This window comes from Equus asinus, chromosome 3, assembly GCF_041296235.1.
Source record: "Equus asinus isolate D_3611 breed Donkey chromosome 3, EquAss-T2T_v2, whole genome shotgun sequence".
NCBI lineage: Eukaryota > Metazoa > Chordata > Mammalia > Perissodactyla > Equidae > Equus > Equus asinus.
Window position 1 is genome coordinate 132760165 of NC_091792.1, and position 15538 is coordinate 132775702.

The 15538-nt window shown below is 40.6% G+C and overlaps 1 protein-coding gene across 6 annotated transcripts in view; it reads right to left on the reverse strand.

Annotated features, from left to right (window-relative positions):
• DTHD1 (death domain containing 1) overlaps positions 1 to 15538 on the reverse strand; it is a 77746-nt gene that overhangs the window by 6016 nt on the left and 56192 nt on the right. For 4 of the 6 annotated variants that reach the window (XM_014859349.3, XM_070506067.1, XM_070506071.1 and 1 more), the window contains 2 exons: positions 12283 to 12340; positions 5853 to 8269 (listed from right to left, as the gene is read on the reverse strand). In XM_014859349.3, the coding sequence (XP_014714835.3) occupies positions 7950 to 8269; positions 12283 to 12340 (378 nt within the window). In that variant the 3' untranslated portion in view covers positions 5853 to 7949. Of the gene's footprint in view, positions 1 to 5852; positions 8270 to 12282; positions 12341 to 15538 lie in introns of those variants that run through there. The other 2 variants (XM_070506066.1, XM_070506069.1) reach the window with 2 other exon arrangements.

Consider the following 15538-nt stretch of genomic DNA (forward strand, 5'->3'; position numbering starts at 1 on the left):
AGAAGAGTTTCAGCTAGTCTGGCGCGGACAGGGCCTTTCAGGTGGAGCAAGGCCCGGGTCCCTTTCAACTTCTGAGGCCCTAAGCATATGTAAAAATGATCAAACAGAAGTTCTAGAAAGAATATAATGTAATACAGTGCATTTTAAATTTTACTAGCATACAAAAAGTACAATGGAACATGATTTTGCTCTTTAAAATCAGAGAAAAGATCAAAAATATTAAATCACAGTTTATGATTGGTGTGTAGTCTATTAATGGGACCAGATTTAAAGATGCACAATAATCAGCTTCCAAGGGAGTCGGTTCATCTTTGTGATGGTGGCAGGGCTATTCTCATTCAGAGAGATTCCTACAGCTCTGTATTTGGTTCCTCTGTTACCAGGAGGCCTGGGTCAAGTGTTCCTCCTTTTCAACTATCCCAATTCCTGGTCTCAGCTCCCAACTCCACCCTGCTTAGTCTTGTGAACAGATAAATTGTCTCAAAGATGACTATAAACTAAGAGAAAAAGCCTTTTGTATTCAGTACAGCACAGAGCCTGCCCTGTTCCTTCTCTTTCCTATGTTACTCTTGGTTCTGTGCTAACCAAGAAAAATAAAAATTAGACAGGAAGTAAATCCAGCAGGCAATGTCTTTAAACTTCCACATGCCTCAATATCGCTTCAGGTATTCACTAAGAATACACATTCCTCAGGTCTATAGCCAAAGGTGCTGATTTAGAGGGCTGAGTTGCAGTCCTCTGAAACTGAATTTTAACGCCCACTCCAGGGTTTTCTGGATCCCTTTGGCTAGAAGAATGATTCTTAGCCCTGGCTGCAGACTAACTGGAGAGCTTTAACATTCTGATTTCTGGACTGCTTCAATCAGAATTTTCTCAGGATGGGTCCACCCCCCCCCCAGCACCCACCCCCCACCGCCACTGATTCTAAGGTGCAGCCAATTTGAGCACCACTGGGCTGGAGCACAGAAGCAAAGGTGTCGAAGCCCAATCAGCCTGAGACCACCAGCGACACACTTAAAGTTCAGCAAAGTGGAGTTTATTGACTCATTGCAATGAGGGAGATTGCATGCCAAGGGAACAATGGTGTCTCACTAGACAAAGGCAAAGAGAGTTATTTTAGGACAGAGGAGTAGGGTGGAGTTAAGCATCTTGACAGGCTCAAAACAAAGCAGAGCTTATGTAAGGGCATCAACATCAGATGGGCATGGCTAAGTGGACCTTGAGCCTTGTTTCGTTGGAAACATTAATCTTGAGATAATTCTGCAATGTCGTATCCAGAAACCCTTTATCTGAAGCTCTGAGCCTGGGTTGTTAGTTGAGACTGTTTTTCAGTGTCAAAGTGACTTAAACCCTCCAGGCAAGAGAGGGATATTTCTTTCTTGCTGATCTGATTTCAAACAGCAAAGTTTCTGATAGTCTCTGATTTTGGAGAGCAGTTTCTCAGTGTGTAAGAAGGCAGCAGTCACTCAAAGAAGGTGACACTTTATAGCTGCGGTGTGTCTTGGGGACTAATATTGAATCCTGTTAACTTTGCAGCTGGCTTCAGCTGTGTCTGTTATTCCAGCCTAATCAATGGTAGGGCAGATGTTTATAGTCCGAGCTAACTTTCACCTTTTCAGACATGACATCTGCCGCCACAGAGTTGCTTCCAGAAGGAAGACGGAACAGTAAAAGAGAGTCCTAGCATGTCAGTGTGTAGATGTTATTCATGCGTAACTCAACAAAGACTTATTGACTGCCTACTGTGTGCTGGGACCCGTGCAGGGTACTAGAAATTCAGTGATGAACAAAGTTCAGTCTCTGCCCTCAGGAAACTTACCAACTGGTTTGAGAAAAACACAGATAAATAAGCAATTACAACAGGGTATAGAATTGCTATAACTAGACTTCAGACTAGGGTACCCTGGCCAATTAGCCCAGTCTTGGGTGTTCACAGAACTAGAAATATTACCTAGAGTTATGGAAGAGAAAAGACTTGGGGTCGGGGGGTAGCTGGTGGCAGAAAGTTGGAAGTAAGGGACAAAGGACTTTGAAAACGGAATCATCTGGGCTCTAAGCCAGGCTCCACCACTGGCTAAGTGTCACTCTATGTCTGAGTTAGTTTTCTCATTTGTGAAGTAAGGATAACAAAACAGATAAGCATTCACTGAGTGCCAGACAGAATTCGAAGTAACAGGATCACATCACTGAACAAAAGACTCAAGCTCCCTGACCTTTGCATAGCATGCACTAAGGTGGGGCGTTCAAAACATAAGTAATAACCATAAGTAAAATGCAAATTATTCACTGTGTTATGTAATTAATTGCAGAGTAGAGGACGTTGAAAGTGTCAGTGGAGGAAACAAGGGAGAAGGAGCCAATTAAGGATTAAATGATGTGACGTGTGTCAATACATCTAGACATAGCACAGGGGCATTCTGATGAGGTGAGATCACAGAAGACGTGTTTGGTGAAGCTACGGGGCAAACCCAGGACCTGTATCAGCCACCATTTGACCTCACTCAGTATTTCCCTCTTCTTCTGAACTGCTGCTCTTCTAACTTCAGGGAGTCTGACTCTGTACCTTAGAAAAACTTCGTGTTCTGTAGCACAGCTCTGGATTATAATTCAAAGGAGACCACTCACTGAGAATGTTTCTGGGCAGTGGACATTTCTTGCAAACACTGATAGCAGTTGAAGAGTTTAAGGTAGGGTCCTCTTTTGCTTATAATGTTCTAAATTTCCCTTAACTTATTCTACCTGTTTCTTTTATGCCCTGCTTCAAGCCAAAATTTGATTAAAACAGTGGTTCTCAACATCCTCTCTCAAGGTCCACGGTATCCAATTCTTAAATCCAGTATAGCGCTTCCATTCTCTCCCAATGCCCCCGACCCCCATGACTGCAACTACATGGAAGGAATTTTGTTTTTCACACTTACTAGGGTGAGGGGGTGCTCTGTGCATTTGGTGGACAGAAGTCAGCAATACTGAATGGCCTGCAATGCATGAGCCAGTTCAGGTGACTTAAAATGTATATATTTCATTCAAAATGCCAATAAGACCACCATTGAGAAACACTGGATTAGGAAAACAGAACTCGCCCCATAAAATTTAGCTATTTTGAAAATTGGATTATGATGCAAAGCCTACCCAGCTTACTTGTTAAAGTGTTTCAATTTTACTTTATAATACTTTGGAATATACAATGTGACATTGTGTGTGTGTTCATTTAAGCTATATTTTTTAGGAATAATCAATTGCTCTAATCATGAATTTACATTCCAGATACGGTAAGCATTTGACCAAGGTAGCTATGGTTTATCATAGGTCTTGTTAATCAGAATAATAAGTGTTAGAACATTTTATTTGTCAAATTTCGTGCTTAATAATTAGGAAAATGATGAATGGGTTTTCATTAGTGAAATGGTTGTTATTCAAGATATGTAGATTGACTCTAAATGGTAAAAGCATTCTTACCCATCTATGCTATAAAACAGGCACCTCAGGAATGGTACCCAATGCTTAATTGCTAAATGGTCCTGTTTTGCAACCACTATTTTGAAAGGCTCTTGATGTGCCTGAGTAGCCAAGTTGTGTCAAAGTAGCTCTAATTATTGGTGACTACTGATATCTGCTGGAAATAGCCCAATATTTACACATCACCAATTTGTGTTAGGTCAATTTGCAATATTACCCTAACCTGTCAGTCTCTTAAGTCTAAGAGAGCATTTAACTAATTGATCTGAGACAAATATCAATCATGTCAACATCACACTCTCCTCCCACCTCCTGCCCCTCCCCCACCTATCCTCAAAATTAATGTCTATTTGCACCATTGATATGAATTATAAATGTTGTTTTGCAAAATGAGGAGTAGGAATAAAGAAATTTTAGGCTGATAGATATGTCCATTTCCTTTCTTTCGTCTCCTTAGCTTGGTGGCAACATGGTATGGTGGAAGCCAAGCCAACTGCCTGTATTTGAATCCTGTCACTCATTTCTAATCTTAGGCAAGGCACTCAATCTTTCTAACCTCCAATTTCCTCTCTTGTAAAATGGGGCGGTGTACTACCTCACAGGACGTTGGGAGGATTAAACAAGTGAGTACTTGTACAGGGCAAAGCACAAAGAGCCTGGTTCATTACAGGCAATAAACACTATGTTGATCTTGGTCATTCATTCTTCCTTTAAACAGAAGACCTAACCCAGGTGACTGTCTCTTACTCATTTTTGTGTTCCTAGCATTGGACAGCTTGCGTTTTCCCGAGGTTGTGTTCAATGTATACCTATTGAATGAATGAATTTAACATTCCTTTCATTGTAATTTAGCTATGTATTGATACCACAAGCTGTCTGACATCCTGGAATCTGTTCATATGTCTTCTATATTGTTTCTCCTTCTGATACTTTTAAAAATGGCAATGGCAATGGAATGTACTCTCTTCATTAGTAGAGAAAATATTGTAAAATATTTAAGCCAGTCTCTTTTTTGTCTCAATAGAGCAATTGAAGACAATCCAGCTTATCTATGATACAGAATATCATGTTATGTGCCTCAAGTTAATCCATTTGTATATAGACTTAAAAATACTGTTTTCCTAAGAATCTTTACAACATGATGATTAGAATATAAAATGGCAAATTGGCAATGTGTATCAAAAGCCTTGAAAATGCTCCTAGCAAGTAATCCTACTTCTAAAAATTTATGCTAGTGAAATAATAATTTACATACATGGGTAGAAAAATGGCCACCACAGTATTATTTTTAGGAAAAGAAGGAAGTCACCTGAATACACAGCAAAAGGGGAAAGTTTAAGTTAATTATGGCAACTAATCATTGTACTCTTAGGTATATACCTGGAAGAAATAAATATATATGTTCACTAAAAGGTATATACGAATTTTCATAAAACATTGTTCATGATAGCTCCAAACTAGAATCTACTGACATGCCATCTACAGTGGAAGAGAGATGGAATTTGTAGTACATGCATAAAAGGGAATATTATACATTAGTAAGAAGGGACATACAAACAACATGGATGAATTTCAACAACATAAAGTTGAATAAAAAAAGCGAGAGATAAGAGAATATATATGCATCATTGCATTTTTTAAATTTTAAAAAATAGGTAATACTAAGATTATGGCATGACTCTGAAATGGGATATTATGCAGCTATTAAAACATTTAAAGACATTGGAAAATGCTCGTAATTTAATATAAGACTAATATTTAAAACTGTATAATATATGAACCCCGTTCTAGAAAAAAATATATGTATGGTCCCTATGAAAAGTGTCTGTCAGAGTCTCAATAAAAAACTTATGATCCACTCAAATTAGGATAATCAGAGGAGGTTTTATCTTAAAAGGGTGGGCAGGATATAGGAGAACCACAAGGGACAGTGCAGCCATAGAGCTGTGACAACCCCAGACTTGAAGAGACGAGAGGAAGAGCAGTTCCCAAAACCCGAGAGAGAGTCGCCTAGCGAGGAGGGGAGCAGTGGCCTTTGGGTGAGGGACACAGCCTGGCCCTGGTGAATTCAAAGGAAGGAAGAAAGGGCAATAGTCTAACTCACTCTCCTCCCTCCACCCGGTCTCCTGCTGGGGCGCCCCATTCCCCAAACCCAATGAGAAGCCGGAGCATTGCTGATGAGGTCCACACAGGTCAGCCCACCAGAAAGGGAAGAGGGTGCACTAGGGTGAGATGTGGATGTGGCACCCTGAACACGTGAGCCACGTGCCACATATCAGACTGATTCCTTCTATTACCTAAGGGAGAGGAAGTGCCGAAGAGATGATCCATTTTTTCCTTTATTTACCTTTGTATCATTTTACTGTTGCAATAAGATAAGCATTTTTTTTAATTCTGGGAAAAGATGTGTGTCAAAGTGTGTGTGTATGAAGTCATGGGTGCCTGTAAGGGTATGTATGTGAAGTGCATGAATGAGTGAGTGTGTGTGTGTGAGAAAGTGAGAGAGCAAGAATGAGCGAGAGAGAGAGGTGGGAGTGGGGTGTGTGAGAAGAGAGTGTACGGCCGTGTATGGTATATGGGTAATATGAGATGGTGTATCTGTCTGCACGCCTGTGTCTGTGGGGTATGTATATTAATGAGTAATGTGTGTGAGACGCGGGAGTGAGGTATGTGTGAGAGAGTTTGTGAAAGCATATGTGAGAGTGTACAAGTGGATCAGAGACTGTATGCATGAGAGGGTTGTATGTAAATAAGTGGGTATGAGAGAGGTGGGAGTGAGGTACATGGGTGGACCTGTGTTTGTGACAGGGTACACGCAAGGACGAATGTGGATGTGAGTCTGTGTGCGTGTAAGAGGTAGGTATGTGTTCAAGAGTGTGTTTGTGAAAGGTGTGTGGGAGGGGATGTGTGTTTGAATAAGTGAGAGTCCTTACGGGGGTATGAGGACATGGAGAGGGGGCGTGAGGAAATGTGAGTGAGGGAGAGAGTACGGAGGAGGTGAATGGGTGAGGCAATATGTGTGAGGGGATTATATGTATTCGTGTGTGTGTGCGCGTGAGCACATAGGTGACTGTGCTTATATACATCTATACACAGAAATAGGAACATGTCCTTCCAGGAAAAAAGAAAAACTGGAAGAAAATATGCCAAAATATTCATAATGGCAATCAGTTTTGGAAGAAGATGTGAATTTTATTTTCTTTACCTTTTTGTTATTTTGTAGTCATAAGAACAATAAACATTTCAGTGTTTCCTTCATTCCAAGGACACATGAAAAATATTGTACCTTTTGGAAACATGTAAAAATAATACAAATCTTGACTAACAAAATGTTTCTTAATAGGAATGTGTTGGAAAATTGGAGTCCTCTTTTCCAATATATAACCAAATAGACATCTATGTCCCTGGTTAATTTGTAGAAGGAAATCTTGTCTTTACATTTCAAAACCATATAAATATTTAATGTTCCATCCAATTTCATTAATTTTCAGGTATTCAATAATATAAACAAATCACTACGGATGTTTGCAGGTCAAGGCCCCGATGGTTTTGCATTAACGAATTGGTAACAGCAATTTGGTAACAGCAATCCCCCACGGGTATCACACTGGGGAGCCCCAGTGCTTTAGGCTTTCCAAGGTCTCAAAGCTTATATGCTACACAGGATCAGGATTATCAATGATAGAGGGCATTGGGATTATTAGTTTTTTATTTTAGTTTTGGGGATTTTTACAGGTAGGTTTTTTAATGATGCACATATAGAGCTTAAGTAATAAGGTTTCTGCCAAACTGATTTGAAAGCAGGTTGTTTTCCTAAGCAGGTGAAAAAGGCCCTGAATTCTTTCACTGATGTTTCATTTTCTGTGCACTCTCTCATTTCACTCATACTAAAATATGAGATTTTCCCTATTCCAAGCTACGTTTTTAATAAAAGAAAAATTTGTGGCAGTAAATGGTTGAAGTGTTACTCTGTTTTTAATTTTAATCAAGCTTGTCTGTGTTCTTAAAGTGATTTGCCGTCTTCCACACCAGGGCTCTGCAGCCCAATTTCTTTCTCATTGTTACCTGCGGGCTCCATGGTATGCGCATCATGTGAATTAGTTGCTTGGAATCCTGCATAACTAGTTTACTTTTATGTAGGTAGCAATAAAAAAAAGGGATTCTGCATGTCATTATCTTTCCTTTTCACTTAGAAAGCAACCTCAGCTATTAAAATGTAAGCAGGGCAAACTCGATTACAACGCTATTTGGTTTGGCTGAACTCAAGACAACCATGCTTGCAGAACATGCATCTCTGAACCATGAAGGACGCTCAAACCCAGGAATGCTTCTTATGGCCTGATTAGTGCTTCTCCGCTTGTCTCAACAGCACATCAATCAAAAAGATTCACTTCAAACAACATTACTTGAGAAGTGCTGGTAAAATATTGACAGAAACAATCTTAAAACCAACTCTGACCTTTTTCTAGGGCAAAAGAAGGAGCAAGCTGGCATTACTCTGCCATAGCAAACCACTGCTGTGGTTCAGTGAACACTTTATTTTCCCACTTGAATTTGAGCTCTTTTGAAAGATCGCTCCTGCCGATCTTGCGGAGATGGCGAGCCAGAAGGCGGAGTTTATCGGTGGAATTTGGGAGTGATTTTTTCCAGGAGCAAAGGAGTGCGTGGATCTGTTCAGTGAGATCATCGGGGTTCTTCAGTTTGATGAGCTGAATGGTGCTGCGGCGCAGAGGGAGGGATGAGGAGAGACACTCGGCATTTTCTTCCGAGAGCTCCTCCGCCAGCCAGTAGAGCAAGTTCTCCCACAGGGCGTCTGTCAGGCACACGTGAACACCCAGCATGAGGACTCTTTCCTGGAGGCTGTGAGTATCTAACCCTCCACACCTGTTCCCACGGAATCTGCGTGCTCTCCACTTTGGCCTCTCAGCATTAGAAAGATTTGGGACCACCCAGGTGGGCAGTTAAGAGCCTTTGAATCCCCACCATTTCTAGGGTCTTCTCTTGAGACAACTAAACTATGGGAGAGGGTTAGAAATGCTTAAATTTTAACTTTCCCTGCAGGGCTTGTTAACACGGTTTCTAAGCCCCGCTTCAGATAGTCTAGTTAAGTAGGACTACGGTGGGGGAAAAACTTGGCATTTTTAACAAGTTCCCAGATGATATGCTGATGCAGGGGTCCCCAACCATGCTTTGAGTAGTTAAAGGATATTTTTAGGTTCATAAAATCCTTTTCTTAATTAATACTAATCTGATGCATAAATTATACCAGCAGCTTGGCAATCCTCACCACCACCACCCGCCTCCCCGACTGCACATACACACAAACTCACCAAGCTCCGCTACCCAAAGAGCAGTTCTGTGGAAAGTCCTTTACCCCAGCTTTCCTCCTGGCTTCTGGACTATTTAGAACCAGAAACATGACCTCTGAATATATCCTCTAAGTTCAGCATACCCCTTCCCTTACCCTGCAACTCCTGTCCACCACCTAAACTCAGGATTCCATTTTTCTGTTGTTGATTGGTGGTTATTTTTTCATTGTGTAACTCAGATCCATCACTCTCAGTAAAATCCCTAAGCCCTACTGTCTCCCTCTTTCCATCCACCAGCCCGAGCCTGCATCACAGTCATGGTCTCTCACTCTCATGCTAACCCCTGCACCAGTTTCCCTGGTCCGGTGTGAACAAGTGTCTGCCACCTTTTACTCAACTATTCCTTCCAGCTACCCACTCACACAAATTGCACCTGATTTAATGGAACAAACACATCCTTGCTCTCCAATGTCCCTTTCAAGTCAACATCCTGCTTTCATCACGCAGGGTATTCATTTTAATGTTCATGCAACATGGGTAGGCCTTCTTCTCCCCATCCACATCATCTCTCTCCTGCCATCAGCAGGCAACATCATCAGCAATGCAGTTGATAATGTCACACCACTGACCACAGGGTTTCTTAATATTGTCAGCATCAATGACCTGTGCCTTGACTCCATATTAGAAACTAACTTTCATGGCTAATCCTCATGTTTCATCATCAGCCAGAACTATTCCACCTCCATGGTCTCAGCTTCTCAATATTATTGCTGGGCACCACCTCTAAACTTTCACAGCTTCTACTCCTTTGCTCCTGCTTCGTATGTTTCTTGCCCCCATCACTAATACAGTGATTCCTTTGATGTCCCCAATCACCCAGTCATCTCTACTGGATCTCACATACCTCTGTACCCATACTGCTCCTAATGATCAGCCATGAACATCAAGGTGTTGCATCCACCATAAAATTTGTTGTCTTCTGTAGCTTTCATTGTTCTCAGTTTGTCAATTGCCAATCCTGCTATATTAACGCTGCAATCAATTCCTGGGATGCCCAGGGTTATGAAACTCTGCTGAATGTGATCAACAAACTCTATGCTTTTTACACCATTTGAACCCTTAGCGGCTTATAAACCCATTAAAAAAATCTTTTTCCTGAATTCAACTTAAAGTTTTCCACAGCAGTGCCCCTAAACTTTTCTGCCATCCTTAAGCCCCAATCTCACTCTCTTTCTGTTTCACTCAGCCAGTGTCTGTTTCTCCAACTTTACCCAAGCCATTTGACCTGAGTCCTCATAACCTTGTTTTCATCTCAAAAATCACTTTCTTACAAAACCTCACTCCTCTGTGTTCGCCAGATTCTGTCCCCCACCGTGTTTTTCATCAAGTAATTTCCTGCCCGCCTGTTCCTTAATCACCTCGTCGCCACAGGTTCTTCCCATGCTCCTTACAAACACACTCAAGCCTCCTCTTTTCTTGCTTCTTCTCCTCTTTCAAGCTACGGGGTTCTCTCTCCCTTCCCTTTACCATAAAATCTTTCCACACCTAATATAAACTTGATGCCTCGAGTTCATCACAGTCAACTCACTCCTTAAACCCTTGTTCAGGAGTTCTGAGCCCTCTTTTAGAACGCTCTTGAAGCCTTTCTTTCCAAGCTTCCTAAAGGCCTCCTAATTACTACGTACAGCAACTGACCCTCAGTCAGCATCTTCTCTGGCTTCCACAAAGCATTTTATTCCTTCCCTTCGGTTCCACAGCCAGCCCTGGTTCTCCTCTTCCTTCTCTTTCCCCTTTGCTGACTCTCTACCTCCTAATACTACTGAATTACTGTTTCCTCTCTGAGGCCTCTTCTGTTTCTGTCCTCCCCTCTCGATGAATTCATCAGCTCTTACTGCCTTAACCAACTCCTCTATGCGAAATATCCCAGATCTACTGTATCTTCATCTTTGGCTGTCTTTTCCTAAATTCTGGTATAGCATTTGCAATATTCGTCTCCGAATCATCTTTACCAGTGTATACCACAGTCAATTCAAACTCCGTATTTCCAAAATCAAAATCAACTTTGGCCTTCCCCTCTCCACCTGATCCTTTACTCTATTCACTTTTCTAGTGACTGTGGCCACTCAGGTGAGTAAGCTAAAGCGTGTAATGTCATTCAAATTTCACAAAACCTATTTCTCATCCCAGGCACCCAAGTCCTACTGGCCCTAACTCTAAACATGTCTCAGGCATTTCCCCAACTTTGCAGCTTTACAGACTCGATTTTAATCATGTCCCACCTCTCCTTTCTGGAGTGTTGCAAAAACAAGGTCCTACCTCATATCTCTGCTATCAGATTTGACTGATTTTTGTCTTCCACACAACTAACAGAGAGAAGTTTTCAAAGCTAATCTGATCTTATCCGTTCCTTGTTAAAAAATCTCTTGTAAGTGCCTCCTATTGTCTAAACTTCTTACCTTAGCATTTAAAACTTCTCGTAGTTTTATCCTGCTCTAACTTCATCTGCCACCATCCTTCCTGCAGCAGCTCAGAGGTCATTGCTCATGCAAGACCGCGCTGTGTAACAGCCTAGGACTTCCTGGCACGCACTGGAAAGATCATGATACCCTTGTTCTCTCTGGTGGTTGTTGACAAGGGTAGTGAGAATGCTTTTATTTAAACATCGAATTCTTCAAAAGTTAACAACATCATTAAACTTGCTGAGATTTCATCTATTGCTGCTGTTGTTTTGGGTTTGAGCTTTGGTGATTTTTTGTTTTGTTTTGTTTTTGCCGCATCATCTGCTCTCTCTTTGAAAACAGTTTTATTGCTTCTGAGAGAGTGTCTAACACTAAGATTCATTCTCATCCTACTTACTTCCAATGTAAGTCAGTAAAGTTTTCTGTACAAATCCATAAAGATAACCCCTAAATGGAATGCTATGCCATTAGTGATGGGCCTGACTAAACACACTCACTGATGTCTTTTGAAGACCAATAAATTATCACAGTAGTAACTATTAACATCACAAAATGAATTGTTTCAAAGGCTACAATAGAATAAAAGTGTCAAATTCTGCCCTGAAATCTGCATCCTATTTATGTAATTGAATTACACATAACCACAATCAAACATTACGTTTCCTTTGTGGTTTCATACCAATATAGCTCTATTGCCTTCATATGTAGATTTGAATTGACCACACTTTAAGATTTACAACTTAATAGTCCATATTTCAGAACCAGCTATAGTTGTCTGTTTACTAAACTAAGCAACTACTAGTTATCTTAGTAAAATAATAGTAGCATTCATATTTCTTGTAGATTTTAGTAACAGTTTTAATTACATCCGTATTTGAGAATGATTTAGACTATATGTGTATGGCTTCTGAAGGAAAATTCAATTATTAGGCTGATAAACCTAACGGTTGCTTAATTGCAAAGTTCTCTGTTCTTTTTTGTTAAAAGATTCACATAAAATACAAAATAGAGGAGAAAAAGGGCACCACTGTAATGAGGACACAGCAAATACTCCTTACCCAGAGGATCTGTAGAAATTCTTTTGGTTCTCTGTGGATGGTTGATTAATTTTTCATGCTATTGGAAGAAAGGGACATAGAATAAGCAGAAGAAATCATTAATTTGTGAACAAGCTATAAATGAAAATCCATCTGACCCATACCCCTGTTTGAAAGAAGTACTCAATTGCACATCTTACAAAATTAGATTGTGTATTTGTACATGCATGCTCAGCAATTGCTTTCCTAAGATAAGGCAAAATATATTAACCCAAATCTTTCAGCAAATTTAAATTTAAGAATACACATTGAAATATTATTATAGCAGTCACATTAACTCTGAATAAACATTTTCCAACTAAAATTTAAAACTGTTAAAATCATCGAACATGGAGCAAGCTACCTCTATGCAGCAAACAGTATTTTGTTAAAGTCCACATGTGGCAGGCACCTGCTTCGACCGACGCTCGGCACAGGGCCTGCACCTAATGGGTACTCAAATAATAGTTGTGGTGAATAAATGAGTGAATCAGTGTGCATCCATAATGCTAAAAGCAATCAAGTTTTGAGCAGATATTATTCTGAAACCAATGTTTTATCAAGAAGTAGGCAGGGGCCTGCCCAGTGGTGCAGCGGTTAAGTGCACACGTTCTGCTTTGGCGACCTGGGGTTTGCCGGTTCAGATCCCAGGTGCAGACGCGGCACTGCTTGGCACGTCATGTTGTGGCAGGCGTCCTACATATAAAGTGGAGGAAGATGGGCATGGATGTGAGCTCAGGGCCAGTCTTCCTCAGCAAAAAGAGGAGAATTGGCAGCAGATGTTAGCTCAGGGCCAATCTTCCTCAAAAAAAAAAAAAGAAGTCAAATATGTAATCATTACTTTTCAACACTTTCTGCAGAACAATTGGTTCTTGGTTAATATGGGATCATGGAAACAGCACAGGAGATAAAGTAAAAACATCTGGGTTTGGAAATCTGCACAGTGCTCTGGATAACTTATTTAGTCTTAGCTCTGAAAAGCAATTTAATAAAAAAAAAATGTCACAAAAACCTGCAAACAAATGTTCATAGCAGCTTTATTTGTAATCGCCAAAAACTGGAGACAACTAAAATTTTCTGCAACAGGTGAATGGTTAAGCAAACTATGGTACATCCACACTATGGGATGCTATTCAGGAATAAAAAGGACAAATCATTGGTACGTGCAACATCTTGCGTGGACCTCAGGGTATTGTGCTGAGTGAGAAATCCAGTCTCAAAAGGTCACATCTTCTCTGATTCCATTTATGTCACATTGTTGAAATTATAGAACTACAAAGATGTCAAACAGATTCGTGATTGCCATGGATTAAGAATGGCGGTGGATGCGTATAAAGGGGTGGCACAAGGGAGATCTTTGCAGTGATAGAATAGTTCTTATCTCGGATGCAGTGGTTACACAATTCTGCACATGTGATAAAATCGCAGAGAACTACACACACACAATGGATCAATGTTAACTGCCTGGTTTTGATGTTGTACTATAGTGAGGTAAGATATACCGCTGAGGAAAACTGGGTCAAGAATACAGAGACCTCTCTGTACTATATTTTGCAACTTCCTGTGAATAAATAATTATTTATAAATAATTTTTTTAAAAGCCTACTTCACAGCAACAATAGAAGGATGACATACGTGCTCTATGCTATTGCACAGCACACTGCCTGGTTCACAGTGAGTACTCAATACAAGCTGATTAAATCTGAATACCATATTTTGTAGATATTCTTGTCATAGATGTTACATAAACATGTATATAAAACTTACATTGAGAAGTTTTAATGGGAGGAGATTAAGAAACAACATCAGAACAGCATAAGTTCAAGAATATTAATACTGTAGCGCTGGAAAATAAGGGCATAGGATTTTCAAGGCATCAACTATGTACTTAAACCTCTCAAAAAAAAAAAAAAATGAGAGAGAAACACCAGTTTAAATAGTGCAGTGGAGTCTATCATTCCCATCAAAGGACATGTGGCCTGGATTCAGCCTAGGACAAAAGAAACACATTGGATTTTTTTTTCTTTGTAGAAATCATTCTCACCGCCCCCCGCCCCCCGCCAGTCATTCTCTCTTCACAAATGTCTCAGGGCGTCTTGATGCACTCAGAGTGTTCTAGTGTTTAAATATATGTATTTTTCCACATACAAGAAAATTCTGGTGCACAACTGTAGAAGCAGTGCATCGTGGAGGCACAGGAAATCCCTGGCTCTTTTAGACTTTCAGGCACTATGCTGGTCTCCACATGGCCTCTTCATCAGGGACTTTCAATCTCCCTTCTCTTTCCCCTCTTTTTTCCTTTTTTGAATGATTTTCATCCATGCACTATTTTTGCCTTGTGCTCTACCTTTGAAGTCTCACTGGTGCTCAGGGTCATCTCCAAGCCAAACAGGGGAGCCTCTGCTAGCCTCTGCTTGTCCTATGTATGTCCCCTCCCACAGATTACCAGTGTCTGCATGTGGCCCCGTGGATGCCTTCATTGGTGGGACTGGCTCTAATTTGTCCCTACTGTCCTCTCTTTCCTTCTTTCAATCAAAAGGTCCTATTCTGTTGCATCTTCTCAGGTTCTACCATTTGTTAAAGGATGGTTTGTTATTCCTCTCAGGGAACCTGCTTTTATATTAACGTCGTATATTTTATTTGGCTGAATACAGTTTCTTAAAGGTCACTTTCAACATGTTACTGCTCAGGAAGATTGTTTGGCAAATCTACACCTGGCTCTCAAGCTCTCTATGAACTGTCTCCCCAATACATATCTACCTGGTAAAAGGAGGTGGAGGGGCTTATGGGACAGTTTTCCCTTCACTGTAAGCCCCCCAAGGGCATCAGTGAAAAAGCATAAAAAATTCAGATATGTACAGATGTGCCTTATTTATGCTGCTAAGCATAACCCAGGCTTCATTGACTTGGAAGTGGTTAAAAAAATTGGAACCAAAGACAGCCACTTAGACTCGAAAGGGATATTGTGTCTTGAGTTTTACAAGTTATTGTAGTTAAGACTCCTTCAGTTACTGACTATTCTTTCTGTACTGCCTTCATACAACCCTGTTATTGAATTCTTAAAAATAAGCAAACCATTTTTCAGTTGAGCTCATACATGTGCTAGTTTCATCTTTGGTGTGCAACCTGAAAAACTGGACTTGGACACATTTCTTATATTACCCGACATTATTTGCCATGGCACCTCCAAAAATATCCCTTTGTTGGGTCTTTTCAGCACTCCAAGAGCCAGCCATGA